Here is a 27,362-nt window from a genome sequence, read left to right on the forward strand (position 1 = left end):
TTTTTTTGAAAGACAAACGGACACTTTCTAAAGCCTTTTTATTTGTTTATTTTGCTTTATTTAACTTTGCTGCAGAAGCTTTATTGTTTCCACTTGGGCCGTGGCTTGGGCGGGGCTCCAGGATGGTTAAAGCTGCCTGGTGGCTGCAGGCAGAAAGGCTCAAGCAAGAAGCCCTGACACCAGGGGAACGCAGAGGCGCCCCTCAAAGGCCCCGGAGCTCCCGAGGCTCCAGTGCAGCTCCAGGATGAGGCTTTGGAAGAGATACTCGCCCTGCCCACCCTGGGGTCAGCTGACTGAGAAATTACTCAGATGGTTGCCCACCTTGAGGATGCCCTCCACCGACTCGCCTAGGCGGCCGCGGGAGGGGGCGGGGCCGGGCACCCGCCCCGGGAAGCCGCGGGAGGGGGCGGGGCCGGGCATCCGCCCCGGGAAGCCGCGGGAGCGGGCGGGGCCGGGCACCCGCCCCGGGAAGCCGCGGGAGGGGGCGGGGCCGGGCACCCGCCCCGGGAAGCCGCGGGAGGGGGCGGGGCCGGGCACCCGCCCCGGGAAGCCGCGGGAGGGGGCGGGGCCGGGCGGCTCACGCATGGCTGTTGGGGAGGAGGAGGGGGCGGGGCCGGGGCCGGGCGGCTCCCTTAGAGCCGCTGGGAGGGGGCGGGGCCGGGCGGCTCCGAAAGGGCCGTGGGGGCTTCCGCGGCGTCCAGGGTTGTCGTCCGTTTGTCGTGGGACGGCTTCCGTACCGTACTTTCTGGAAGAAGGCAGGCCGCCTCGCTGCGCTGGCGTTTTCACCCTGAGACTCAGCCAGCTCCCCGGGGTCGGGTCACGGTGGAGACAGAGCCGGGCGAGGTGAGTGCGGGGGACCCACGGGCGCCCGTGACCAGCCGGGTGGGCGGCCTCCGCGCGCGGGCGGCCTCCGCGCGCGAGGTCGTCCCGCCGAGGCCGGGAGCTCAGGGCCGCTTGGCACGAAAGAGCTGGCTGGCTGGTGCCGGAGACAGAGAAGGGCCCAGAAGGCTGTCCTCGAGGTGGTGACTGGAAAGGAGGTAGGAGGCTGGAAAGAGGGGCGTCCCCGGTGAGACACGCCCCAACACAGCGGGACCCTCAGGCGCTCTCAGGTGCTCATTCCCTGAGATAAATTTATCAAATTGAGGGTGAAGACATAGCACAACGTTACAATATATTTACCATTGTTTCCTCACTGAAACGTAGCACGTTCTTTATAAGCGCTATTGATGATGGAACATGTCTCTTTTCATGAAATATATGTATATATGATTTCAACAAATAATTACAAAATCCTAAAATGTTGCTAGCTGCCACACAAGACAGCAAAAGGATGGCACAGTCCATAAAAACTAAAGACGAAAAAAATTTAAAATACAACTGGAAATTTTAAATTTATGTTCAGTATCTCAATATTTGAGGACATTTATGAGAGTAGAAGACAGTGATTGGTTATTGGAACTATAATTTGTAGCCTTGATAGAACTGACAGAGTATTTAAAAATATCAAATCTTTGCTGAATCTTTTATTTTCTATTATTTTTGAAGCTCTCTCTCCGGGCACTGATACCGAAGGATAAAGAAACAGTTCAAATGACAGCCACTTCACAAGGCTTTGTAAAACTCGTGAAAAATACATTTCAAAAGAAAAAAAAACTCAAGTTATCCCGGAAGTAAATGCTAGTGGGTTCTGTTAATTATTTTTGTTTCTTCATCTGAGAAGTTTGGGAAGGGAGCGTGAATTGAAATGGGTTGCTAGTTTTGGTTATAATTCAAGGGGCTTTATAATAAAAATTAAATGGGATTAGAATTTTTAAGTATAACCGAAAAGGCTCTAAAGCAAATGTTTGTGTTACTAAAATAGAAACTTAAAAATGATTACTAGTAACTACTTCTGATATTCAGAATTCAAATACTTTTTTCTCTTGTATCCTCCCATCTTTCTAACCTGAAATGAATAAAGTATTTTGAGATTTTATGCATGTATGTTAAATATATTCATATACAACTTTGGTATTTGATCAGTAAAATTTTTAGAATGTCACCATATGTATCACATAGAAACATACAAATTTTTGATTGAATGTACTTTCTACTAGAAGTTAATGAAAGGTTTAAGATTCTCATTCCCAGGGCTGTAATAAAGCAGGAAATTTAGTCCCACAGTATTAAAAAAGGACATCAACTTGATTAATTCGTTTTATAAAATGAAAGTATCTGAGATTAAATATCTTTTGAGTTGAATTTTTATTTCAACTCCTGTTGTGTATTTTTATTTATTAAATAGCTTTAACTCTCAGGCTCTTTGGTTTGTAATCTTGTTTAATGATCTTACAACTATGTCTTTATTAGTTACTGTTTGAAAGTCTAAAATGAGGGAAAAAGGAACCAATTATTCTATTTTCAATGGTAACCTATTGTGTGTGTGTGTGTGTGTGTGTGTGTGTGTGTGTATAGCAAATGCCTAGTAGATTAGAATTTAAACTCATCCTAACTATTGATGAAAGTTGTGTTCCATTCCTTGTAATGTTGGCTTTGTTTGGTGTGAAAAGTACTAAGACAGCAGATTCTCAAGCTGTAACATACCAGCAAGAGAGAACAACCTCTGAAATAGTTTTCAGAAGCCAGAAAGAACACCTACATAACCTTGCACCGTGTACCTGGCTTGCATATCAAGCACTGAGTGAAGATTTGATTCCTGCTGTTTCAGTTGTCCTACAGTAACAGCCCCTGCCTGCAGTAATAGCCCTTGCCACTGTTAATATAAAGAAGACTTCCAAAATGCATCTCTCTGAGCTATATAGTCTCGCAGCAGAAATAACAGAGTAGATGTCCTTTCTCATGGTGGTTTTCTAAGACCAGATTATATACCTTTGTGGTTTAAATTAATGAGTTTCAGAGTACTTTGTATTTTGGGAAGTGACAATATTTTACAAGTGCCCACCATGTGGAACAAGGTGATCAAAATGAATTAAGGTGGTTGGGTGTTAGAAAAATCATGGTAGTATTTTCTCACTTTTTTCTAGTTTTATCCGGATATAATTGGTATATAACACTATAAATTTAAGGTGCATAGCAGAATAACTTGATATATGTATATATTGCTGGATGATTACCACAGTTTGTTTTGTTACCTTCCATCATCTCACATAGTTACAGATTTTTTTCTTGTGATGAGAACTTTAAGATATGCTCTCCTAGCAAATTTCAAATATACAACACAGTATTAACAGCATCCTCCAAACATTTCAACTTGTTTTAATGTGAAATATAACTCATATGTAACCATGATCTATGTAGATAAATATGGATACAGATGTAGTTCTAGATACAAATACAGATATAGGATCAAGGTTTCTTTTAGAATTCAGAAGCCTCTCCATATATTCTACGAATAGCAAAGGTCAGAGTAGCCAGCAGAACGAAGACAGATTTTCTCGACAAATCTGTAGAAAGTTGCTGCAATTTATAAGAATATGTAGGCAGTCCTCACAAATTTCCTTGTTTGGGCCACAAAAGTGAGCAGTTTTCTAGGTAGCGAGCTCTGCAATTCATATCTGTAACTGCCTCAGGAACCCCTTCTTCCCTCCTGAGAGACACGTTTTGTGATGCCACTTCTCACTGACAAAATTTAGAAGAGAATAAAGTGATGGTGAACTGCCCAGAGACTATCCAGGACAGACACACATACACAGAGTACTGCAAAATAGAAACTGCTGAGCAATAAATTAAAAATCAATCAGCAGTGTATCACTCAGATAAAAAATAAGTAGCAGTTGCATTTCCAGCATCCATGAAGATCCTCTCATGATCCCTCGTAACTATTCTCTTTCCACCCAAGAGGTAATCATAAGGAGGAGTTATATAGTAATCGCTTCCTTAACATTCCTTTATTGTTTTGCCGAATCAAGAATTCTTAAATACGATAGTTTAAATTATCAAATTTGAGCATTATATAAATGGAGTCTGAAAGTATATGTTCTTAATATCTTGCTTTCATGTACTTTTTTTATTTAAACATTTTTTATTGAGTTATAGTCATTTTACAATGTTGTGTCAAATTCCAGTGTAGAATTTGAATATACATGAACATACATACATTCATTGTCACATTCTCTTTCACTGTGAGCCACCACATGATTCTGTATATATTTCCCTGTGCTACACAGTACAATCTTATTTATCAGTTCTACGTTTTGAAATCTCAGTCTGTCCCTTCCCACCCTCCGTCCCCCTGGCAACCACAAGTTTGTATTCTATGTCTATGAGTCTGTTTCTGTTTTGTATTTATGTTTGTTTGTTTTATTTTTAGATTCCACGTATGAGTGATCTCATATGGTATTTTTCTTTGTCTTTCTGGCTTACTTCACTCAGAATGACATTCTCCAGGAACACCCATGTTGCTGTAAATGGCGTTATGTTTTTTTTTTTTTTTTTTTTTTTTATGGCTGAATAGCATTCCATTGTATAAATATACCACATCTTCTTTATCGAGTCATCTGTTGATGGACATTTAGGCTGTTTCCATGTCTTGGCTATGCTTTCATTTACTAAATAATACTTTTGTGAAATTCATTCATGTTGCTTTATATAACAGGTATCTGTTCATTTTTTTCCTAATTTCATTGTGTGATAAATCACATTTACCAACTTGACCACTTTTAACTGTTCAATTCTTCAGATAAGCTCTCTGCTCCTTTTTCTCTCTTCGTCTTCCCTTTTTGGGTTTCCCATACTATGTATATTGTTCCATTTGATAGTGTCCCATAAATCCCTTAGGCTCTTTTCATTTTTCTTTATTATTATTTTTTGCTCCTCTGAGTTGATAATTTCAAACGATCTCTCTCCAAATCCACTGTTTTCTCTTCTATTTGATGAAGTCTGATGTTGAACACCTTTAATACATTTTTCAATTCGTTTATTGTATTTTTACAGCTCCAGAGTTTTTCTCTTATTATTTGCATCTCTTTAGGATATTCTCATTTTGTTCATAAATCATTTCCTAATTTTGCTTATTTGTCTGTCTACATTTTTCTTTTGGTTTTTGAGTAAACTTAAGGCGGTGTTTTCAAGTCTTTGTCTAGTTGGTTAGAAGTCTGAATTGCTCTAGGGTTAGTTTCTGGATATTTATTTTGTTCCTTTGAATGGGCTGTTTCCCTGTTTCTTTATGTACCTGTGATTTTTACTGAGATTTGGGAATTTGAAAAAGCAGCCATTTCTCCAGTTTTTATGGAATAGCTCTGTGTAGAGGAAGACCTTCACTAATCAGCTCAGTTTAAAGGCTCCAGGTCCTTTCATATGTTTTCCAGGAATGATGCATCTTCTCTGGGCCTTTGCATGTGCTTTTTTTTTTTAAATTTCCCCATCTATACAGCTGCTTTTAAGGGTGTCATCCCTGATTTCTCCCGGTCATCTTAGATTTCTATTTTATTTCTCTGCCCATAAGCTCATGCCCCAAGGTTCCAGTGGGACTGCAGACTACATGTATCTCCAGCATGTCACAGTACCCTCCACTGTTTTCAGCAGCCTCCAGTCTGATATCTAAACTCTGCCACCACTCTCATCACTGTTCTTAGTCAAGCAAGACAGAAATAACCCCCTCAACCAACCCCTAGAATGTGACAAGAAGGTTTCATCCTTGTCTTTCTGTCCAAGGTAGGAGCTGAGAATTGAGCTGTTTCCTCCAGATCGCACAGAGATGTAACATGAAGGAGGTGGGGCAAGGGTGAGCAGAATGCCACAAATTTCCTGCCGGTTTGAATGCAGCTGCTTCTTTGTGGGGTGTTCCTAACCATTTTCTAGAGCTCTCAGAAAGCTGTTTTGGGCCATAAATTGTTATTTGTTCAGTGCCATTTGGCTGACCTTGGATCTGTACTGTTTTTGTTCAAATATATTTAAAATATGTTTTTACAATTGTTCTTATATATCTGATAATTTTATATCTTGTCTTAAATGGAACTTTTCAAAGATTCTTTTATCCTGCTTATTCCTTCATTTAGAAATGCAGCTTTTATCCTAATTTTCACTTTAATTTTGCTAAACTTATTAATTACAATAATTTTTGTACAGAGTTTTTGAAGGGGTATTTCTACCTTCAAGCTGAGAACATCTCTAAGTAGTAAAGTTTTTTTCTCCCTTTTTATTCCTTACACATTCTTTCTTGTATCTTTTATGCTATACAGATTGTGACTACTTTTAAATTTTTAATGAGAAATAGTTATATGGATCCTTGAATGGTACATCATCTCAAAGATAAAGCTTTCAACATTTTACCATAAAGTATGATGCTTGCTCTAAGTTTTTTATATTTAACACTAATTATATAAGCAAAATCCTCTATATTTCCCTTTTTGGTATAACATGAAAGGTGTTCAATTTTAAAAATAACTTACATGTATCTCTGAGGAATGTGTTTCTTCTTTATCCTAATACTATAGTAAATTACCTTTCATTTCTTGAATATGTCAACTTGGTTTTGAGGTATTATACCTTTAGTACATTTAAAATTTTATTTTACACTTAAAGCTAGCTTATTACTTTCCTTTCTTACAAAGTTAATGTCAGGATTTTGTATCAAGATTCTGTTTGACCTCATAAAACAAGTAGTTTCTCACTTATGTACTGTACCCTGTAAGTCTGATGCATTTTATGCCTTAGTTCAGAATGTGTTATTGGAATAACTTCCTTAAACTTTGCAGTTTTGGTCAAGAATTCTCTGTGCCTTTTTCTCTGAGCCAAAGCAGGGTCATATTCAAGGCATCCCACGACATCCACGGTACACTCGTCAGAGAACATTACCGCAAACAGAGTTGCTTTATTTAGGAGTAGGTTTCCTCTAGTAATTTAATACAAATGGTGTAAGCCTTCAGTGTTTTCTAGGTTCTCACAAGCTTGGAACAGTAGTTGTTTAATATAGCCTTCATTTTCCAAGACCAGATCCAGCTTTTCCCTATGGATATGTGAGGAGAGAACTGAGGTCACTAAGTCAGCAATCTCTTCAAGTTTATTTGAGTTCACGTGTGGGCAGGTCAATCAGATGACTTGTTTCAGGCATTTCTTCAAATCATTCTTCTGGTTCATCAGTGAGGTCCTGTGTGGCTTCACTGGTTGATTCTTACCTTGAACCTGACAAATTTTTTTCCGAGATCTCATCACAGCCCGCTTTTTCCTGAAAACTTATTGCCAGATCATAGTTTTCAGCTTCTGACCAAACAGTTAATGGATCCTGTTGTCTCTGATGTGCAGTGTTTGGGTTTATCTTTGATTCCAAAAGCAGTGATCCATTGGACTCTGCCGGGTCCAGTAGCGACATCCCCTTGAGCTCCTCCACGGAAGTGGAGGAGACGTGCCCGGGGCCTGGGTCTTCGCACTGCCGATCGTCGTCAGGGTGTGGACCTCCGCTCTCCGCGCGTGTGCGACGTGGCGGCTGCTGTGCCCGCGGCTGCAGCCGCCGCCTCCCCGCTCGCTCTGCCGCGCCGCTCAGCCTGGAGAGACGGTAGCGGCGGCCGCTCCGGAGACGCCCGAGATCACCGTGGCTCCCAAGGCTCAGCCGCGGGAAGGGGCAACGGGAACCAACCGAGACCTTTCAGCCCGACGTCCCGGTCACCCCTCGCTTCGCCCCTGCACACGCCCACCCTCCCCGCCCTTTGCCCCCGGAGCTCGCTCTGCTGCCGCCGCCGCCGGTCCGTCGTCTTTTGACCCGACCCTTGTCTCCTCCTTTCTCCTTTCCTCTCGTGTTCCCATTGAATAAAAAGATACCGCAGCTTCATTACACATACTACCTTTCAATACGTGTATGCACTATAATTATTTTCACAAATATTCTGATTCCTTTTACCCCACCTTCTAAATCAAAGAATGTTTTAAAAGTGAAAAAAATGGAATACATGTCTTTTAAATTCTACCCTTAACCATTTCATGTGGTAACTACAGTTTTAAAAACAGATGTTTTGATATGAGTCATACTCATTTTGGCTTTGTTTCCAAATAATCACATTAAAATTTTTTCACAGATGTATTCGTAAGTGAATAATGTATGCTTTGTAGGAAATATAGTAAGTTTGAATCCACTTATCTCACTATGCTGAAGAATTTATTATTCAGTATCAATTTAATTAAAACTCACAATGTTGATTTAAGTCACAAAGTAGGGATTTAAATTAGATGCTGTCATAAATTGCAAGATAATTTCCCTTCAGTCAACATTTGCTGTTTTTAAATCACTTTTTCATTTCATAAATGGAGATATTTATCACAAATACCTTTTAATGATAAGTAATTCTCTGCAAATAGAATACACATATATATATCTGTATTTGTATCTGTATCTATATGTATCTGTAGTTAGATATTACTCCTGCAAAGTGACATCCCACTACCAAGAAAAAAGACCTCAAAAATATTTTTTATAGTCAAAAAGAATATACTCTCTCATGATATCTGTTAAACTCAATATGTGTCTTGCCATTTTAATAGGAAAATTAGATAATTAAAATAATCTCATTTTGTGAGTTCCTTTTCTATTCCCTTGGCAATGAGACCAAAATAGTTAAAATGTGTTTTTTGGAAGAAAGACTATAAATATTATTTTAGATGAAATCTCAATATTTTAAGTACATCCAGGACTGTTCTAGTTGAGGAGATTCGTTCATCATAGTTGTACATGTTCATTTTCCTACACAATTTTTTAAAGAAATCTGATTAGAATTTACCCAGCATAAATTACTTGTTCTCATTACTTGCTACTTTTGGTGGCTGACGTATCTCAGTAAATCAACAGTTATGTAGCTTTAAAAATTCTAATGTTCTGATTGCATGTAAATGATTAATATATTCTGATTTATCTACAATATTTAGATTAAAATATCTTGATTAGATACTTCTTATTAAAATAATACCAGGACTATTAATAAGAATGCTTAAGTAAATGCATTTGGAGAGCATGCTCACTGATGTTTAAAAAGGATGTTTCCTAATATAAATGCAAACAGCAGATAGTTTTAAATGCCTTTGTGAAAAGCAATATTAATAATCTGAGATTTAATTTTTTACTTGTTATCTTTTATGATCATACTTTTGAGAATACAGAATTAATTTGAGAAAGCAAGAGGTAATACAAGTGTAAAGTGTGAGTTGTTTTGCTGTTTTTAGTTTTATCTAAAAAATAAATTGTTTTAGTCTTTACATTTTATTACGTATTAACCAAACATCTTGGAAAATCAGGAGAGGATAAAAATCCTTATATAATATTTTTCTGGTAGTATGAAATATTACCTGACCAAATGTGAATTATGTATTAGAATTTATTTTTAATAATTCTAGCTTTTAAACCTTTGTTTAGCTTACAAACAATTCATTTTAACCGCCCAGTCAAGACTTTTCCCTAGAAGTAATGCTGGAAATAATCAAGACATACAAGCTTAGGTCTGTTTTCAGAGATGTCCTTCAGAGTGTTATTTATGAGAATGAAGATTCTGGAGGAAAAACACTAATAGTCAATAATATAGAAATGTTTGACTTAAGTGTTGCATATATGAATCACATACCAAGTAAGAATCAAATTTTGGTTAATAGTGGTAAGTGAAATGTTAATGACACAAGTCAGATGAAGTTCAGAATTACAGGCCTATATATAAGCCTGCTTATTCTTAGTTACATGAGTATAAATCTCTGTCTATAAGCATAAGCAAACGTACACATACACGTATATGTATACATACACACACATACACGTTGACGAAAATAAATCTTGGAAAGAATTATGCAAATTATTAATAGAATTAAGTTTGTTTTTCAAATTAAATATAACATCCAAACATAATAAATACTCATAGCCATTGAGTTCTACAGTGCTCATAAAGTTATCCCATCCTCCCTACACTTGCAGCTCAGTTTACCGATACAGGTAAAGTATACATCAAAAATGTTCATCGTTTTAAATTCAGGTAATACACAGTAATAGTATTAACCTATAAGTTGAGGTTAAAGAAACATTGTTAAATATTAAAATATAATAAGACTTATGTGGTAGAATGTTTTAATTTGAATGTATTTATTGCTTGGATTCAGTGGGAAAAAATTATAGGGCTAACCCATCAGAAATTAATTGATGAATAAATTCACAGAAGAGTACTTATAAAGAATAGATGAACTGAGGTACAAATGAAAGTTTTGGCCTTGGTGGGGAGAAATGATTCTAAGAATGGACTTTGTGACTTTGTGCTTGAAGGTATACATTGGACTAGAGGATAGAATGCATAGCTTCTCTTCAACGTATAATGAAGCGCTGTGGAAAAGTGTGGACTTCCTGAATTATGCAGACGGTGTCACATAAGGTAAATAAAAAAAAAATACATGCTTATACTTAAGTATTTGTAATAGATAAAGATTTCATATATCTACATATTATACATTTTATACTTTTCCAGTTTGCACCTTATTTTCAGTTCTTATCTTATTTTGTTATTTTCTTGATCCAAACTAAGGTATCTGAAACTGTGGATATATATAAATTAGTATCATATTTGAACATAACATTATTAGCAAAAGAGTAGAGGAAGTCATAGGAACAGTTTTGTGAAGAAGATTGAAGATTACGGGAGATTATTTTCTATTTCCACTAATTCTTTCTTTTAAAGGTACACACACACACAAGACTGACTACATAAAATGTGCTGAGAAAATTCCTAAACTGGTATCAAAAAGAAAGTTTTCCACAAACACACTACTCCTGTATCTCAATCCTTCACTTTGATGACTTTATGCTCATTTAGTCATCTCTCTTTTTAACAGTCACTTTTAGTAAACATTTGTTTGTTTTTGAGAAACTGTCTTGAGGGAGCTCAGCTGTTGGATTTAGAAGAAAATCAAAGCTTCTGTTATAAATATGTTCTCAGAATACAAGTACTATAATACTAGTATATTACAAAGTATTCTATTCAAAGAAAACTGTGTTTAAGATTTAAAGGAAAGTATGATGACAGTGATTCAAAAAATTAATGATAACAGCAAGAGGTAAAAATTACATTAAGAGAAAACAAATGAAGATTTTAAAATTGAAACATTCAATAACTAAAATTAAAAACTCACTGTTGGGACTCAACAACACATTAGAGGTGGCAGAAGGAACAATTAGTAAAGTTGAAAACAGGTCAAAAGAGATTACCCAGTCTGACAGACAGCAAAAAATTAAGATAGTTTCTCGTAGAACTGTGGTACACCAGTAAGCATGGCAACACACACAAACCTGGCAGACCAGAAGAGAGAGAGAAATACAAAAAAAATTAGAAGACATAATGCCTGAAAACTTTTTAAATTCAAAGAAAACGTTAATCTGCACACCTAAGTTCAACAAACATTGCAGAGAACAAACATAAGAGATTCACAACTAGACAGCACAGACAGTTGAAAGACAAGGAGAAAATCTTAAAAGCAACGAGCAAAAGAATTCATTCTGTGCAGCAAACCATGAGATTAGCAACTGACTCCTTATCAGACACGTTACAGAACTCCTTTAAGGCCTCGTATTAGTAAATAGTAAAGCAAGTGTACGTATTTTGTGGCCTTCATTTAGGATAGATAAATACCACTTTTCTGGTGTTCAGTCAACACCAAAAATGCCTTACTTTATTGGTCTTTGGAACCAAGTGTATGTAAGAAGTCTGGCTTGCCTGGATCTGGATGTGAGCCAAAGCTTGAAGAAATACAGACAAGGGTTAAGTGAGAATACCAAGGTTGGTAACCTGAAGAAAATCATACACACAATTTGGCTGAAAATGTAGCTGGTGAGCCAGAGTACCAGAGCATGGAAGAAATAGGCAGGCAGAAACCTAGTTCAGTGATCAGATGAATGCAGATCGCCTGGAAAGACTTGGGAGTAGCATAAATGTCCCATGAATAGATATTTTTTCACTAAAGCATGATGCACAGCACAGCATGTACATAAGCTGACTCGTTTCAGTTATCAGAGCTGTAGTGACAACACAAGGACCTACTCCTTTAACAGTAAATAAAGGGGAATCTACCTACAAGACTGGAGTATCAGCACAATGTACAGAAGAATAGGAGGGCAAAATACATATAATTTTCAAAAGACTGGGATGTGCTACAGTGTTATTAAATATCATGGAAAAGCTAAGAAGTGTGAACTATCTTTACAGGGTCACTATCAAGAAAGCGGTCAAAGTACTAGGAAAATAATCCATAATTTAAAGAGAAAGTTTTGAGAATTTTGAGAGTAGTGAGCAAATGTATACCAAGAGTAGGGCAGGAACATGAGAGGGCAGGCCCAGGAGAGGGCAGGTACAGGAGAGGGCCGGCCCAGGAGAGGGCCGGCCCAGGAGAAGTCCTATTAGACTTCCAAGAGATGACGTTGAGGGGCAGTGGGTATTTGAGTCTGGAATACAGGAGGGAGGTCTGGATTGGAAATGGCAGTTTGGAAGTTAGCAACTTGTAGAGAATACATAAAGCCCTAAGGCTGTTGGGGGCGGCAGCAGAAAGTAGTAGAGGCCAGAAGACTGAGCCTCAGGGGTGCTGTGTGCCAGCACTCAGGGGCTGGGACTGAGAAGACCGGCCAGGGCCGTGGGAGGAAACCAGAGCAGCCTGAGACCCGGGAAGCCCCGTGAGGAAAGGGCTTGAGGAAGTTGGGGAGAGCAGCGGTGGGAAGTGTGGCTGCCGGGCCGTGCGAGGAGAGGACAGAGCTCCCCGTGCAGTCAGCACCTGGTGGGTGGTGGGTGACCCTGTCGTGAGCAGTCGCAGTGAGTGGACACGCTTGCTTGGATGGAAAATGAGAGAAATCAGAGGAAGCGAATGGGAACAGCTCCTTTGCAGGGGCAGGAGGCGTGTGTGCCAGAGAGCAGAGAGATGGGGCCGCAGCTGGAGGGTGAATGCATCATTGTTTTTGAAGATGAGGGAAATAACAGTGTATGCTAATAGAAAAGATAGGTTAAAAGGGTAAATTAGTAACACCACATTCACTTAGGTCAGGGGAGTTGCAGGTGAGGGCAGGTGTGGGCACAGAAATGCCCCTGAGAGAGTCAGCTTCAAAACACTTGCCAGGTCCAGTCCACTCAAAACCAGCTCCCAGGAGTGTCAGCCACTTAGGAACTCTACCGCCCCCTGCAGTTTTGATCCTGGCAGGGCCAGAAGCCATAATTAGCCAGCTGAGGGAGGAAGGATGGAGTTAGGCAGGAAGAGGAGGCCTTCCCTGCCTTCCACCCCTCCTGCAAGTGGTCAGCCAGCAGCATGGCCTCGCTGAGTAACTGACGTGGTGTTTCCATAGTTACGTGATTAAAAAGTTCTCAAATGTTATACCATGCTCCCAAATAAACCTTGGATTGATTCAAGATTTAATTGGTGGAAATAAAAGCAAAAAATAAAATAAAGTGAAGAAAGCGTGTAAACATAAGGCTGAGCCACGGAGCAGGGTCAGCAGGCATGCGGAAACACGTTTTCATTTCATCTGGAGAGGTGTATTGGTTTCTGAAGTTTGTACTTAATGGTACATATTGCCACAGTGTCTGAAACCATGAAAACAGCTTTCTGCTGTTTGCATCTGCTAAATTCCCTGGAGACTGGCTGGGGCCCAGAGGGATGGGGAAAGGAATAAACTGAGGGATAAGGAGATTTAGAGATTTTTGGTGGGGAGCTCTCTGGGGGACTAGGCCTTCAGCATCCTGTGGTTCCACCCCACTCTAACCACAGTTGCATACAAACATGCCTTTCTCAGGGGCAAGCCTCACTTCTGGAAATGTCCCAAAACACTCAGCCACCTAGCACCAACATTTGAAGGGGATCCAAAATGGCCCACAGGCAATTGCAGAGATTTGAAATGCGTTAGGCTCCCACATGCACACTGGGCACACTGGGCCTCCGGGCCTCTGTGCGCACTCACGGGGACACTGGCTCTGGAGGGACAGTTGAGGGACAGTTGAGGGTCAGTGCTGTTGCTAGGCTACGACTGTTCCGGACTAAACATTCCAAGCCGTTGAGCTTTGCAGCCAAGGTGTGGCAGCGAGACCTCTGTGGCTTTTCTGTAGCGCCAGCGCTGAGATCGGGAGGCGGCAAGAGGCCAGGAGGGAAGTGAGCGGTGTTGGAAGGCGATAAGCCAGATGAAGAAGAGACTCGCTAACTTAGTGAGCTGGGTGGGCTTCAGCACCCATCAGAGAGCACGCAGGGATCGTGAGAAGCCCGTGCCTGGGTATCATGTCGATGTGAGAGAGCTGAAGAAGTTCCACAGAGCCGCATATTTAGGTGACAGGTGTACAGTGGAGGAGCTGCTGACATATAAGAGAAATGTCGTAGACAGCAGAGACAGGAAGAACAGGTAACAGCGGCGGGGTGGGGCGGGGTGGGGCGGGCCTGGGAGGAGCTGCCAACTATGGTTGTAAGACATGAATTTTAAATTGCCTTCCCATGTCAGAGATGTTGAAGTGTGAGACAATGAGCATGTTAGAATCATTGAAGTACAGTGTTCTTTCTCATCCTTGCAGCAGTAAAGTAGATATACGATCATTTTACTTAATTGAAATGTTGTCTTTGTAAAATAGTAACGGTAACAGTTATAATATTACCTAACAATTATTGAGCTATTATTTTGTGCAAGGAACTGCCTGATATTTTGCATAGCTTTTCATTTAAGCATCACAGTGGGGTCCTGTAAGATAGCTACTACTTCATGCCCATTTTGTTGATGAGGAAATTGAGGCACTGACAGGCTAAGTGAGAGCTAATAAGTGACAGTGTTAAAGTAGAAGTGAGGCCCAAGTTGAGCTGAATCTCAACGGCATGCCCTTTCTATTCAAACAGGTAGTTCTTCCATTAATGTGGTGAGTAGTAAGAGCTAATAAATATTGTTCTTTCCCCATAGAAAGAACTAAGATAAGACTAAATGTTAGTTTTAAAGGGGTAGGAATAGCATGCTGTTGAATGTTTACAATTACATGAGTAACTGTATCTTCGAAGTAGTACGCTCTAATTCCCTAAGAAGTCCTCTCATGTTCGCAGGACTGCCCTACACTTAGCCTGCGCCAGCGGCCAGTCACCAGTGGTGGATCTCCTTACACAGTGGTGGTGTGATCTGAATGCTCGTGACAAGGAAGGCAAGACAGCTCTCATCAAGGTGTGTAGCCGCCAACCGTGTCCACGTGAGATGGATTTGATTTAATTACTTAGAATAAAAATGAATTTATCTGTTTTAAATATAACGAATTGCTGGGACTTGAGGAATGTTAACTTGGAATGCCTAGCACTTACAGTCTGTTTCTTGGTGTGATACCAACAGGCTGTACAATGCCGGAAAGAAGTGTGTGTCACTATCCTGCTGAAACGGGGTGCTGACCCAAATCTTGCGGACGACTGTCAGAACACTGCTCTGCATTACGCCGTCTTGGCTGGAAATACATCAATTGCAGCAGAGCTGCTCCGCTATGATGCAAATATTGAGGCGATAAACAAGGTATAGCTCAACTGACTTTATTTACAAGATATTTGAAATACAGGGTCTTTTCTAGCTACAGGTGTTTTATTTATAGTAATATGTATACTGAATACAATACATCAGGCCCTGTTATCATGGAACCAACTCCAAAGCCAAGGCCAGAGGCTAGAGGTAGTGCCCACAGAAAGGGCAGAGCTCTGTCTCCCAGCCACACTTGTACCCCAGAAGGAACAGCTTCCCATTAGGAAGTGCCTGGGAGTGGGTGGTAGGCTCAGAGCCTACAGAAGATGAAGGCTTGCGGGGAGTGAAGTGATGGCAAGGGCGGGCTGCCTGCCTGGGGATGGGTGGGAGGAGGAAGGAACCCAGTACCCAGCAGGGGGAGCTGGGTGACTGCACCTGGGCAGGGGAGGCAGCAAGCCACAGGCCCTGAGCACCCCAGGATCCCAGGTTCTAGAACCTGGGCAAGTGAGGTCAGGTCATGTTTGACAGCCAGCAGGGCATTCATTTGTGCTGGTGGCCACATGGCCCTCCGTGTACACCTTCACCTTGGGGTCTTCCATGCTCAGCCTGGTGTAGCTCCCCTGCGGGGCTGTGGCTGTAGGTGGGGAGCAAGTGATGGCGAAACTGGTCCTCCTGCTTTTTCTCCTGGCTCTCCCCTGAAGATTTTGATTGAATAAATGTACTCAGGTCTAGACGCAGGTATTTCAAAATACTTCCCCGAGATTCTGATACAACCCTTGGTTAAGAACTATTGAATGGATACGTGTAATGCATGTAAATTCACAGATCTCAAAAATAAGACATCTCTGGAAGAGCGGGGGTTTGATAGATGCTGCTTCTTTCAGTGCTCTCCTTTGCAGCCATGTTAGCCTGACTTTTACCCGTCTCTTCCTTTGTGACTGAGGAGTTTATTGGCAATATTACTGGCAGTATCTATTGCCTTGAAGAATAGCTCCTTTTCCTTTCTAACCACTGATCATTCAGTGGCACTCAGACAGTCTTAGAAACTTGCTTGTGGTGAGTGATTCAATAAGTAGAGTCGGATCCTTTAAAGATTTTGCACCTTTTGTTCCCATCCAGGTCATTAGGTCAGCAGGGTTTTTCTGATTGCAGTAATAGGAAATCATGAGCCTTCTTTTGGTTAAAGCTGTGTGACGGACTCTTGCAACCTATCTGTTAGATTCACTGAGCCCTAGCATAATCAAGATGACAGTTTTTTTTAAAGTCTAATTGATTTACAGTGTTGTGATAGTTTCTGGTGTACAGCAAAGTGATTCAGTTATACATATATATATATCCTTATTCAGTTATATATACATTCTTAGTTACATATATATTCTCTTTCATTGTATATACTTATTCAGTTATATATATTCTTACTCAGTTATATATATTCTTATTCAGTTATATATACATTCTTAGATAGATATATATGTACACACACACACACACATTCTTTTCCATTATGGTTTATTACAGGATATTGAGTATAGTTCCCTGTAGTATATACAGTAGGACCTTGTTGTTGATTTATTTTATATGTAGTAATTTGTATCTGCTAGTCCAAAACTGCTAATTTATTCCTCTCCCACCCCCTTTCCCCTTTGGTAACCATCAGTTTGTTTTCTATGTCTGTGAGTCTATTTCTGTTTTGTAAATAAGTTCATTTGTATCGTATTTTAGAATCCACATATTAAGTGATATCCTATGGGATTTCTCTTTCACTTTCTGACTTACCTCACTCAGTATGATAATGTCTAGGTCCTTCCATGTTGCTGCAAATGGCATTCTTTCATTCTTTTTTATGGCTGAGTTGTATTGCATTATATATAAGTATACCGTGCAAGATGGCAGTTTTAAACATCAAGACCCATGACATTAGTAACAAATTGGAATTGTTCTAATAATTTAGTTTCAGCCATCTCATGAATTAATTATCCATTTGATTAACAATTGGGGAGAATTAGATACAGGTAGGTTGTAGTTTTAGTAGGCATTGGAAAAATTCTTGAAGCAGGTATTATGAGCCTTTTTAAAAATGTATTTATCTTACAATATTTTTTTTAATTGAGGTATAGTTGATGTACTATATTATATGTTACAGGTATATAGCTGAGTGTTTCACAAATTTTTAAGGGCTATGCTCCACTTATGGTTATTATAAACTATTGGCTCTTCTCCCCAGGTTGTGCAATACATCCTTGTACCTTATTTTATGCCTGATTGTTTATACCTCTTAATCCTTAATCCTAATTATCCATTTGATTCACAATCAGGGAGAATTCGATACAGATAGATTGTAGTTTTAGTAGGCATTGGAAAAATTCTTGAAGTGGGTATTATGAGTCTTAATCACAATTTTTATTACATGTTAGGGCCCAGTGTTTTTGTGTGTAAGACATATGATTCTAAAGAAAGGCAAGGTTTTATATACAAATACTTGATTTATACCCAACTGTTTGGAAACACAGCAAACATAAAAACACAAGTGGGCTATAGACTAAACATGCCTGGGTATGTTCAGTTTGTCTCCACACATTGAGTCAACATTTAAAATTTAGGAGACTTGTGCAGAAATCTACACTTCAGAACTTCTCCTAAAGAATCAAATCTGGTCCCCCTTGAGCCCAGGCCTATGTGGTCTGCTGTGCAGAGGTGGCCCCTTCTCGGTGGGGCGTGTGTTCTCCAGTTTGCTGTCCTCACTTGTGACCTTCACTTACTCGGGCCACCTGTGTTGCCTCTGTAAGCATTTGAATTTCCAACTCCTGTTGTATATTTTGATAAATATTTCAAGATTTTAAAGACAGTCTATATTAATTTATAGTCTACTTCATATTTTATAATAATCCCTTAAGAGTGGGATGGAATTTTTCTAATTAGAATTTTTAAGTTGGTTTCAGAAAAACTTTTTCTTTACATGCAAATAATCATATTCCCACTGGAATGTCTGCAAGCTTTATGAGATTAGTCATAGTTGTAATTGGATAGGTTATGCATGTTGCAGACAGTATGGTATCTTTCTCCTCAGCGTGGCTCCTTAGAAATGTAGTTGATTCAGTAGCTAAATGGTTCTCTCTGGAGCAGTGTTTAGAGTGTCGGGAGTAGTAGTTGAGCAGTAAGGTAACTAGAGAATGCCTGACACACGCTGCAATAGAAGCGAAGGTTCTTGGAACCAGCAAATGTCTGAAGTGAGTTTCAGAGAATGACTTCACAGGGAAACTTTGGAAGAGGTCCAGGAGGAACCTTTTAAAGAGAAGGAGCACAGAGGGGTGAGGAGGAAGGGGCTACTTTTTATTTACTTTATAGTGTATGTTTAAGTTCAGAGACTTAAGTTTTTAAATTCAGTTTTGAAATTTATATGTAATTTTGTACATTGTCAACTGTTTTTACTATTTTACAGTATAACTTGACACCATTTTTACTCGCCGTCAGGAAGAACAAAGAAGAAATGGTCAAATTTTTGATAGCGAACGGGGCAAATGTACATGCAGTCGACAAGCTGCAAAGGTACAATAGTTTGTTCTCTCTCTCTCTTTCTAATCTTAATGTTGTTCTAGAGTAGTAACAGCCAATCAGAAAGGTTAACCTAATAAGAAGAGGATTAACTTAGAATCAACACATCATCAGTTAGGTAGAAAAGCAATTATTCTGCCTGGTGTGACAAAGAACAGTATGCAGCAGGATTCATCTTCCTTTATGATAGCGACTGATGTCATTTGCATCCTGATTGTTTTGGTCATACGATCTTACAATAGTTCAGGGATTTCATTTTAGTTTTATTAGTATGGACTCTAATTTTAATTTACCTTATGAGACAGTGTTGAGTTTCTTCATTCTTTTATAATTTGTTTTAACCTCTTCTTGGTATATATATTTTTCTTAAAAGATGCATATTAAACAAAGAGGAGTTTGTTTTGTCTTTTGGATGACTCTGCTTTAAATTACTTTCTTTGAAGGATACTGATGTTATTAGGTTATCACTGAGTGAGTATCACTAAGAGAGTAACTATTACCAGATACTGTGGGCTCATCAGTTTTTATCCTTTTTCATTTCTAGTACATTTTGATGTTTTTATTTTTAATTGATGATGGTAGGAGGAAGAGAAATAGCTTTAATTATTGAATAAACATTCCCTTTAAAGAAGACAAGTCATTGGTGGATGATAAAGAGGAAAGAGCTGGGCTTTAGAGTCAGACGAGGTTGAATTCCCAGCTCTCCTGCTGGGGGACATGACTTATTACCAACCAATATGTTTCCTGACACGTAAAGGAGGGTCGTAGTACATCCTTCAAGGGTGGTTGTGCCTAAGAAAGACCATACGTAGACTATTCAGGTTAGTGCTGGGCACATGCTTCTCAGCGTGATTAACTGCAGCCATGACTCTTTTTATTGACATTTTTATTCATATTACTGTTTTCAGCCTGCAAAGAGCTTCTCCTTACCTGACCTCTAGCTGATTTTAAAGTATTGTATTTCAGACGAGGGAAGAAATGGGGAATCCTTTATTTAAATCTTTACCTACTTCAGATAATGACCTCAGCATCCTTTCTTGTCCTTCAGAGGACTTTAAATTAGCAACTTCTACTATGTGCTACCCAAGTAGGACAGGAGGCTTCTTTTTTGTCCCTCCGTTTTGGCCTTGGAGGTAATTTGCAAAGATGAGCACTCGAGCATGTACATGGTCAGTTCTCCAGGGGTGGGCAGGATATTAACTTGGTAAAATAGATCAAACTAACTGTTTAAGTTAAGCTAACTAAGTTCCTAAGAGTGAAGTTGTCTCTTTTATTTTAGATCAGCACTGATGCTTGCTGTACGTCATGACTCACCGGACGTAGTCAAGCTGCTTCTTCAGAGACGTGTTAATGCCGATCTGCTAGATGTACACGGACAGTCTGCTGAACGATATGCGTGTTCTAATGGTTTTAAACAGTAAGTGTTTACATTAAAGTACCAGTTATCTCTAAACTGAGGTTGGAAATGATCTAACTGTGACTTGTTATGTGACAGGTGAGAATTCCTAGTTGGGAGCAGGCACTTTGGGGATGGCAGTGAGACCCTCCACATCATCAGCTGGAAACCAGCAAAAAACCAGACTAGTGAGATGGAGCAGTGGGCACAGGGTTCTTTATCTCAGAGTTTGTAAGATGTTTATCCTTAGGGTCCTGCTGTTCTCCATTTCATTCCAGTGTAGCCCCAATGCATGGGGTACAAATAATGTCACATATCTGATTTTTCTAACTAGTTGTTTGGGTCTTGAAATGTTTAGTAGAGCAGAAAATCCTGTATTTTCCTTTGGGGACTTTCTTGTATAATCTTCCTCTTGAATTTTCCAAGAACCTGAGGAATTCCCTAAGGCCACAGTGACAATCCTCTCCCACAAGGCATTGGGGCAGGGCGAGGGCATTCTAATCGTTCTCTTGTTTCCCTTGATTCTGTTGCTGCAGCGTTGGTACTAAAACTGGTTTTAACAGGATCTCCTCGGCAGCTGGGTCTGGGGTCTGGATGTTGCTCTCTAAAGACCTTTAACAAAATTTTAAAAGAAGAAAAGGAAAAAGAAACTGGTCCTGCAGTCGGGTCATGATTGACCTCTGCTCCCGGGATGCCTGTGCTGATCCAGTTTCCGCGGTCTTCGTGGCGATGGACACGTAAACTTCAGAGTGACAGCTTGTTTAGTTCTCATACATATGCTTGTATGAGGTCATATATTTATAAATAAGTTTAACTACAAGTTAGATAGTAGCTGAGGTGCCCTGAAGTATAAACCACGAAGAACAGCTAATCACCGTAATTTGTAACATTTTCTGAAAACTGTCACATTTAAATGTTACACCTATGAAAAAAACACACCTTGGGTTTTATTTGGGATTCTCCAATAGTTCCAGCATTAAAGTTCAAGAACAAATTATTCCATTCTTCCAGTATTTCTCTGAGCATCTGGGGGATACATTATCTCATTAAATCTTCATAATACTCTTATGAGTATTAATAACTAACTGCCTGACAGTAAGATCCCAGTTTTATAAAGGAAGACTTTGAGCTGAAGAGAAGCACCTTGTCCAGGAACAAATAGCTGTTGGTTATAGAGCTGGGACTTCTGAGTTCGAGATACTTTCCGTATGTCAGGCTCGCTCTAGTTAAGTTGCTGAGCTGTAGTGCCCTCAGTTCATGACTACTTCACCTTACTTTTTTTTCTTTTTTAATTATACATCTTAAATTTAAAAGTGTAGATTGTACAAATTTGAATATATGGGACAATTGAAGTTTTGATACTGCCTGTGATATTGTCTGAAATAACCTAAGAATTTCATATATTTGGTAATTGTTTTTCATATTACTATTCAAGTAGTAATACTTATTTATCACATTTTTTTATACATAGCCTTTACCAGCTGATTGTCGACTACAGAGACGGAAAGATTCCAGATACTCCCCCTCAAAATAGCGACCCAGGACAGAGTTCTGGTAATAAGTTACTCTTGTTGGGCCCACCATAGATAAAGAAAGTAAGGTTGAGGAAATTTTGATAATGAAAGAGCAGTGAAAAAGGCCAGTGTGTAAATTTTGTGTATGTTTTCATTTTTTAAATTAATTTTTTCTTAATGGTCTAGTATTCAGAATTATGTAAGAAGTTAATTGTAGGTAATTTAAAATCTGAGACAATATTGTCTGAAAAGAAATTCATTTATTTAATCATGGCCCCTGAAGTCCCATATTATATCTTTGTGTAAGTAAGAAAAATAAGTTTTTAACTTTGTTGCACATTTCCTGTAACAGTATAACAAGTCGGCCTTGTTACAGAGCTGGCTCTTTAATTCTTACAGCAAATGGATTACATTGGGTAAATGAATGCTAGTTATTGCATAGTGATTAGTCTCACTAAAAAGTGGTTGTCTTTGAAACTGGGAGCTCAGCAATACCTTCCTGGTGCTGTAAACAAATGGCCAACAATTAGAACTGCACAGCTGGGCCAGTGTGCAGCATACTAGTAAGAGGTTGTTTTTTAAAGGTACCTAGTGATAGGGCAGAAGTCAGGAAAGCAGTGCCTTGTTGAGAAGCACTGGTTACTTTTCACATCATTACACCAACAAGGGCTCTCTCTCACCAATTTCATTCCTCAGAAGTGCAAACAGAATGAGATATGTTGCCTTCATGAGAGTCAGATGTTTTCTTCTTTTTTGGGGATACTTGTCATGAAACTATATTTTGTTAGAACAAGATTTTCTATTGCCATTAGTTAAAGGATTGTCATAATAAATACTCAGCACAACTCAGGACTCAACAAATTGTAAAAAAAAAAAAAAAGCACAGAAGTGCTTCACATAAAAAAAAAAAAAAAAAAAGACGACTGTGTTGCCTAGATGTGACCCCTAGCGTGCTGTTCAGTCTGAACTGTATGAGGGCACCTTTAACTTAGTACACCTTGATCAAGCAAAGAAATTCTGTTGTAGGAAATACAAAGATGGAAAAGACAGAGTTTTGGTCTTCAAGGTGCTCATAACACAATAGAGTTGTCCCTGGTTAATGTCTGTATATTTTTTAAACAGGATTTTCAAAGAAAACATTCCTATCTGTGAATTCATCCACTTAACAGATGACTATCAAGTGTCTTTTAGGTACTAAGCACCACTCTGACGTTACAGAATGCAAACAGGTCAAAAGCACAGTTCCTGGCCTCCAGGAGCTTGTTGCTGTCATCCTCATTTTTATGATTGGCTTTACTTTATTCTGTGCTTACTGTGTCCCAGAGCCCACTAGGACTTTGTAACCGTCTTTATGTATGTTTTATTGGTACTTAATATGTACCAAATACTTTTAAGTCCATGGTAAGGAAAGAAGTTTTTTAAAAATGGGTAGGATGTTAGGTAAGCCATGCAGAGCGAGTAGAAGTTTGCCAGGGAAGGAGGCAGAAGGGCAGTGTTTGGTGGGCGGAACATCTTTGAAGATTACATTTGGCAGAAAGGACAGTGGTGCAAAGGCTAAGATGTGCCAGTGAACTTTGCAGGATCTGTGAGTTTCATTTTGTTGGTGCAGAAAGGATGCTGTAGGAATGGTTGGGAACGAGGTGACTACCTAGCTCAGGCATGCTTCTGAAAGCTTTTCTAGTACTATAGAAAGGAGTAGGTCTGCTGTAGACCTTGGGAAATTTGTCAGAATGCTTTTAGCTGCCAATAATAATAGGAGCCCTAAGTAACAGTGGCTACAGCAACAGGAGTCAGGATTGTTTAGAAGGTTCGGTGATGTCATCAGGATCCCAGATGCTGTCCCTCCTTCAGCTGTGAGGCTGCTGGTGTTTGATGTCGCCCTTCCTGGTCTGCTGATTAGCAGCAGCTCCAAGCATCATCTTCTCACATGACAATATCCGCAGGCGAGGAGGGCTGCTTCTCTCTGCATGTTTTCTGTTAACTAAGAAGAAAACAGAGGTGCTTCCGGTAGACTTCCCCTAGCATCTTATGGGCTGGGCTACATCACATGCTCATTCCTAAAGCAGCCACTGGGAAAAGAAATGCAGTTACTGTGATGACCTTAAAACAATCATTTCTCTTTTTGCAGCTAAGGAGAGTTTACCTTCTTCGCATGCTGGGGCAGAAAATATCCAAGAAAAGTTGCAATTGCCCAGCAAGGACAATGAAGAAGAAGTGGCTGTCGATTTGGGAACCAGCAATGGCAGCTGCATGGATTCAGTGAAGAATGTTGAGCAGAAGAGTAAGAAGATTCGATTTGAGTCTTAGGGTTTCCTGTTATGACATAAAGCGGGGATGCACAAGCTTTTTCTATAAAGGGCCAGAGAGTCAATATTTTAGGCCATGTGATGTCTGTCACGTCCACTCATGTCTGCCATTGCAGTGTGAAAGCAGCCCCAGACCGTATGTGAGCGAATAGGGATGACCGTGCCCAGATAACACGAGGTTGACAAAGCCAAATGGCAGGGTGGGTTTGTCCCATGGGTATCATCCAGAAATACCATGCTATGTAAGCTTGACATTGTCAGTTTATGATACTGATTCTACTAATGGTTATCATTCTTTTGTGAGTCTCATAAAGTTTGGTTGGTATTTTGGTCCTTGTAAACAGCAGTTCACTTTAAAATATCAAATTTGGATAAACACCCTTTTCTTTTTTGATAAATATAAAGGAGGGGAAGTGGTTTTTATGCATTAATTACCTACCAGGAGTATACTCAGTATTCACTCAAGTGTGTAGTCTCCAGGTGTGGTCCCAAAGGAATGCTTTTTAACAAAACATTGGTCTTATACTTTTAATATTCTGTATTTTTCTGTTGCTCATATAAACTCTATTTTACTTTCTTCTTTAATAGAGAGTTTAGTGATTAAGGTTGCACCGAGGTTTGAAGACATCTCTGTAAGCCGGTAGGATTTTATGGATTTTTAAAAATTACATGTTGACTAAGGGAACACAGAGAAAAGAAACAAGGCTTGTTGAGTGTCCTACTCTGCGTTAGACACTGTTTTATGTACTTGGCATTTGTTACCTCATACAGTCACCACAACAGCTTTGCAGAGTAGCTGTGCTGTTATAGCTTACTTCTAGTTAATTAGGCAACTGTAATTTAAGGAGGTTGACTAGTTGACCCATGATTCCATGGTTAACAAGTAGTTGACCTGTGACTTAACCATCAGGCAGCCTGGCTCCCAAATCTGCTTTCTTATCCCTCAGCATAGACTTTTGTGACTTGTTTGTTTAAAGAAATGAACTCACTCATTTTTGATGTGTATTTTTGCTCCAAAGTATTTCACCCAAACATGATGCTGATGATTCACGGCCTCCATCAGATGATGACTTAGATCTTGCTCCCAAGGTAAAGTGTTCTCTTGTGAAATTAATTTTTCTGCTCTGAATTTAGTTTTGTGTAGTATTTACTCTTAAAATTTAGCAGTGTTCTGCCTATCATTGCTTTATGTTTGTATGAGAAAGTTGGTCAGAGTAAACCATTTTATAAAAATATGGCAGTTTTTTCTTTTTCTTTCTTTTTTTTTTTTAATTTTGGTAAATACTGAAGATGAGGCTGAAGCAAAATGGACTAGAAAATAGATCACGACAGGAAAATTGTACTGTGAAAAGTCTTCCCACAACAGAGGAAGTGTGAAGCTTGGCCAAGGATAAGGATTCTTTGACTTAAACCACACTGACGGCACTTGTATAATACTCGTGCCTCAGGGATATCTTCAGTGCACACAGCTACTTACTGTGATAATCATGGCCTCTTCCTGGGGCCCTTCAGTTCCAAAACTACGTAGCATGTATCTTTCTTTTTCCCCCTTGGACACTTTTTAATTTGATATCAGAGAGTTGTGAGGAAAGAGAGTTTTTTTGTTTTGTTTTGTTTTGTTTTGTTTTTACTTTATTTCTATCTCTGGTTCTGCATTAAGACTAAAATAATAGTTGACATTCTAGAAATTTATAAATTAAAATTCTGTTTCTCAAAATCCATATTATAAAGAAATTCCTCTGTGTTTTCTAAATTATCCCATTATGAGTATATTCAAAACTCTGCATCTAACTGAAGAATACACATTTTCCCTAAAATAACAGCCAGCTTTAAATGTAGGCTCTTAATAACAACCATATGATTGAACCGATTTCAGAATTCTTTTGTATTATAGTTTTAAAAAGTATGTCCAGTCCTCGTGTACCATTTTAAAATTTCAAGTTTCAGACATTTTGTAGTATAGTTATTTACATATTTATCTTATAGCCCCTGCATCAGTATACACCGCTAGAGATTAGGGAACATAATTGTGCATTTCCTGGAGCACCTAGAATAAGGTCTTAAATGTAAGAAGCATTTTAGTATTTTTTGAATGTGAATGCATGAAGAGACATGGAATGCTGCATCATGCTGCAGGTAATATAACATGCACACTCTATCATAATGAAATCTATTTGATGATACAGGTAATATAATATGTGTACTATGTCATAGCGAAATCTATTTGAATTCTAAAAATATGACAAATTTCTATTCCCTTTGTTTAGGTTGTAAAAGTTCAGTTGTTATGAGAGGAAATATGTCATAAATGCCGAGGAAATAGATAAGAAGTATATGATAATTAGGAAAAGGTTACAGTCTGTTTTTCAGTATCCATCAACTGTGAGCTTAGAATTTGAGATGAAAACTTTTTAACCTTCTTTTAGCCCCCTCTCATGTTCCATTAAAGATATGTTTTCAAGCCCTATATTATCCTTAGAATTCTGATTACCAGTTCTTTGTCTAGGTGGAAAGCTGATGTGTTAGGAACTTTCTAAAATCTATTTTTCTCTCTCTCTAGTAATAATTGGCAGCATTCAGGTAGTGAGAGATGACCATGTTCAATTGAGTGACTTACAGTGACAAGATTTAACTCTTACAGTAGTATTTACAAACAAACAGTTGTAGAGTAATACAGGTCAGTGTTATTGGGGATATACTATGAACAAAGGCCTTTGTTTTATATATATGTTTTGTACATCATATATTTTGATATTTTTATAAAGTTTGCTGAAGAATAATATATATACTTGCATACATAACTTATATTTTTATATATATAATAAAAAGGTAAAACAGAGGCTTTCACTCATCGTATATCCCTAACAATACTGATACATCCCTGATCTATTATATATAAATGCTGAAATATATATATTTCTCCACATGCCTTGTTATACTTACATTTTTCTTTTTTTCTTGCCCTAAGTTTGTACTTGACTAGTCATGTCTCATTTTTTCTTTTCTTCCTCCTCCCCACTTTTTTTCTTTAATGGTTTGCCCCAAACCTAATATTTTTTTTTTTTGCAGAAAACACTTCTTCAGTGTCTGTTCTTTCAGTCCATCTCACTCTGCCTCTGTAAACATATTTAGTGACAGCTTTCTGTTTACTATGTGTGTGGCTTTCACTCATGAGTCATTGCCCCTCAGAATTACTTTTG

At 39.0% G+C, this 27,362-nt stretch overlaps 1 protein-coding gene across 4 annotated transcripts in view; it reads left to right on the plus strand.

Annotated features, from left to right (window-relative positions):
* Positions 1-670: 670 nt before the first annotated feature.
* Positions 671-27,362, plus strand: part of LOC116151742 (ankyrin repeat domain-containing protein 26-like) — a 64,181-nt gene continuing 37,489 nt past the window's right edge. For 3 of the 4 annotated variants that reach the window (XM_064478439.1, XM_064478441.1, XM_064478440.1), the window contains exons 1-10: positions 671-843; positions 10,226-10,331; positions 15,001-15,115; positions 15,278-15,451; positions 18,834-18,940; positions 20,226-20,363; positions 21,814-21,896; positions 23,985-24,137; positions 24,751-24,802; positions 25,182-25,251. In XM_064478439.1, the coding sequence (XP_064334509.1) occupies positions 18,882-18,940; positions 20,226-20,363; positions 21,814-21,896; positions 23,985-24,137; positions 24,751-24,802; positions 25,182-25,251 (555 nt within the window). In that variant the 5' untranslated portion in view covers positions 671-843; positions 10,226-10,331; positions 15,001-15,115; positions 15,278-15,451; positions 18,834-18,881. Of the gene's footprint in view, positions 844-10,225; positions 10,332-15,000; positions 15,116-15,277; positions 15,452-18,833; positions 18,941-20,225; positions 20,364-20,878; positions 21,897-23,984; positions 24,138-24,750; positions 24,803-25,181; positions 25,252-27,362 lie in introns of those variants that run through there. The other variant, XM_064478442.1, reaches the window with a different exon arrangement.

Source organism: Camelus dromedarius, chromosome 24 (genome assembly GCF_036321535.1).
Source record: "Camelus dromedarius isolate mCamDro1 chromosome 24, mCamDro1.pat, whole genome shotgun sequence".
Lineage (NCBI taxonomy): Eukaryota > Metazoa > Chordata > Mammalia > Artiodactyla > Camelidae > Camelus > Camelus dromedarius.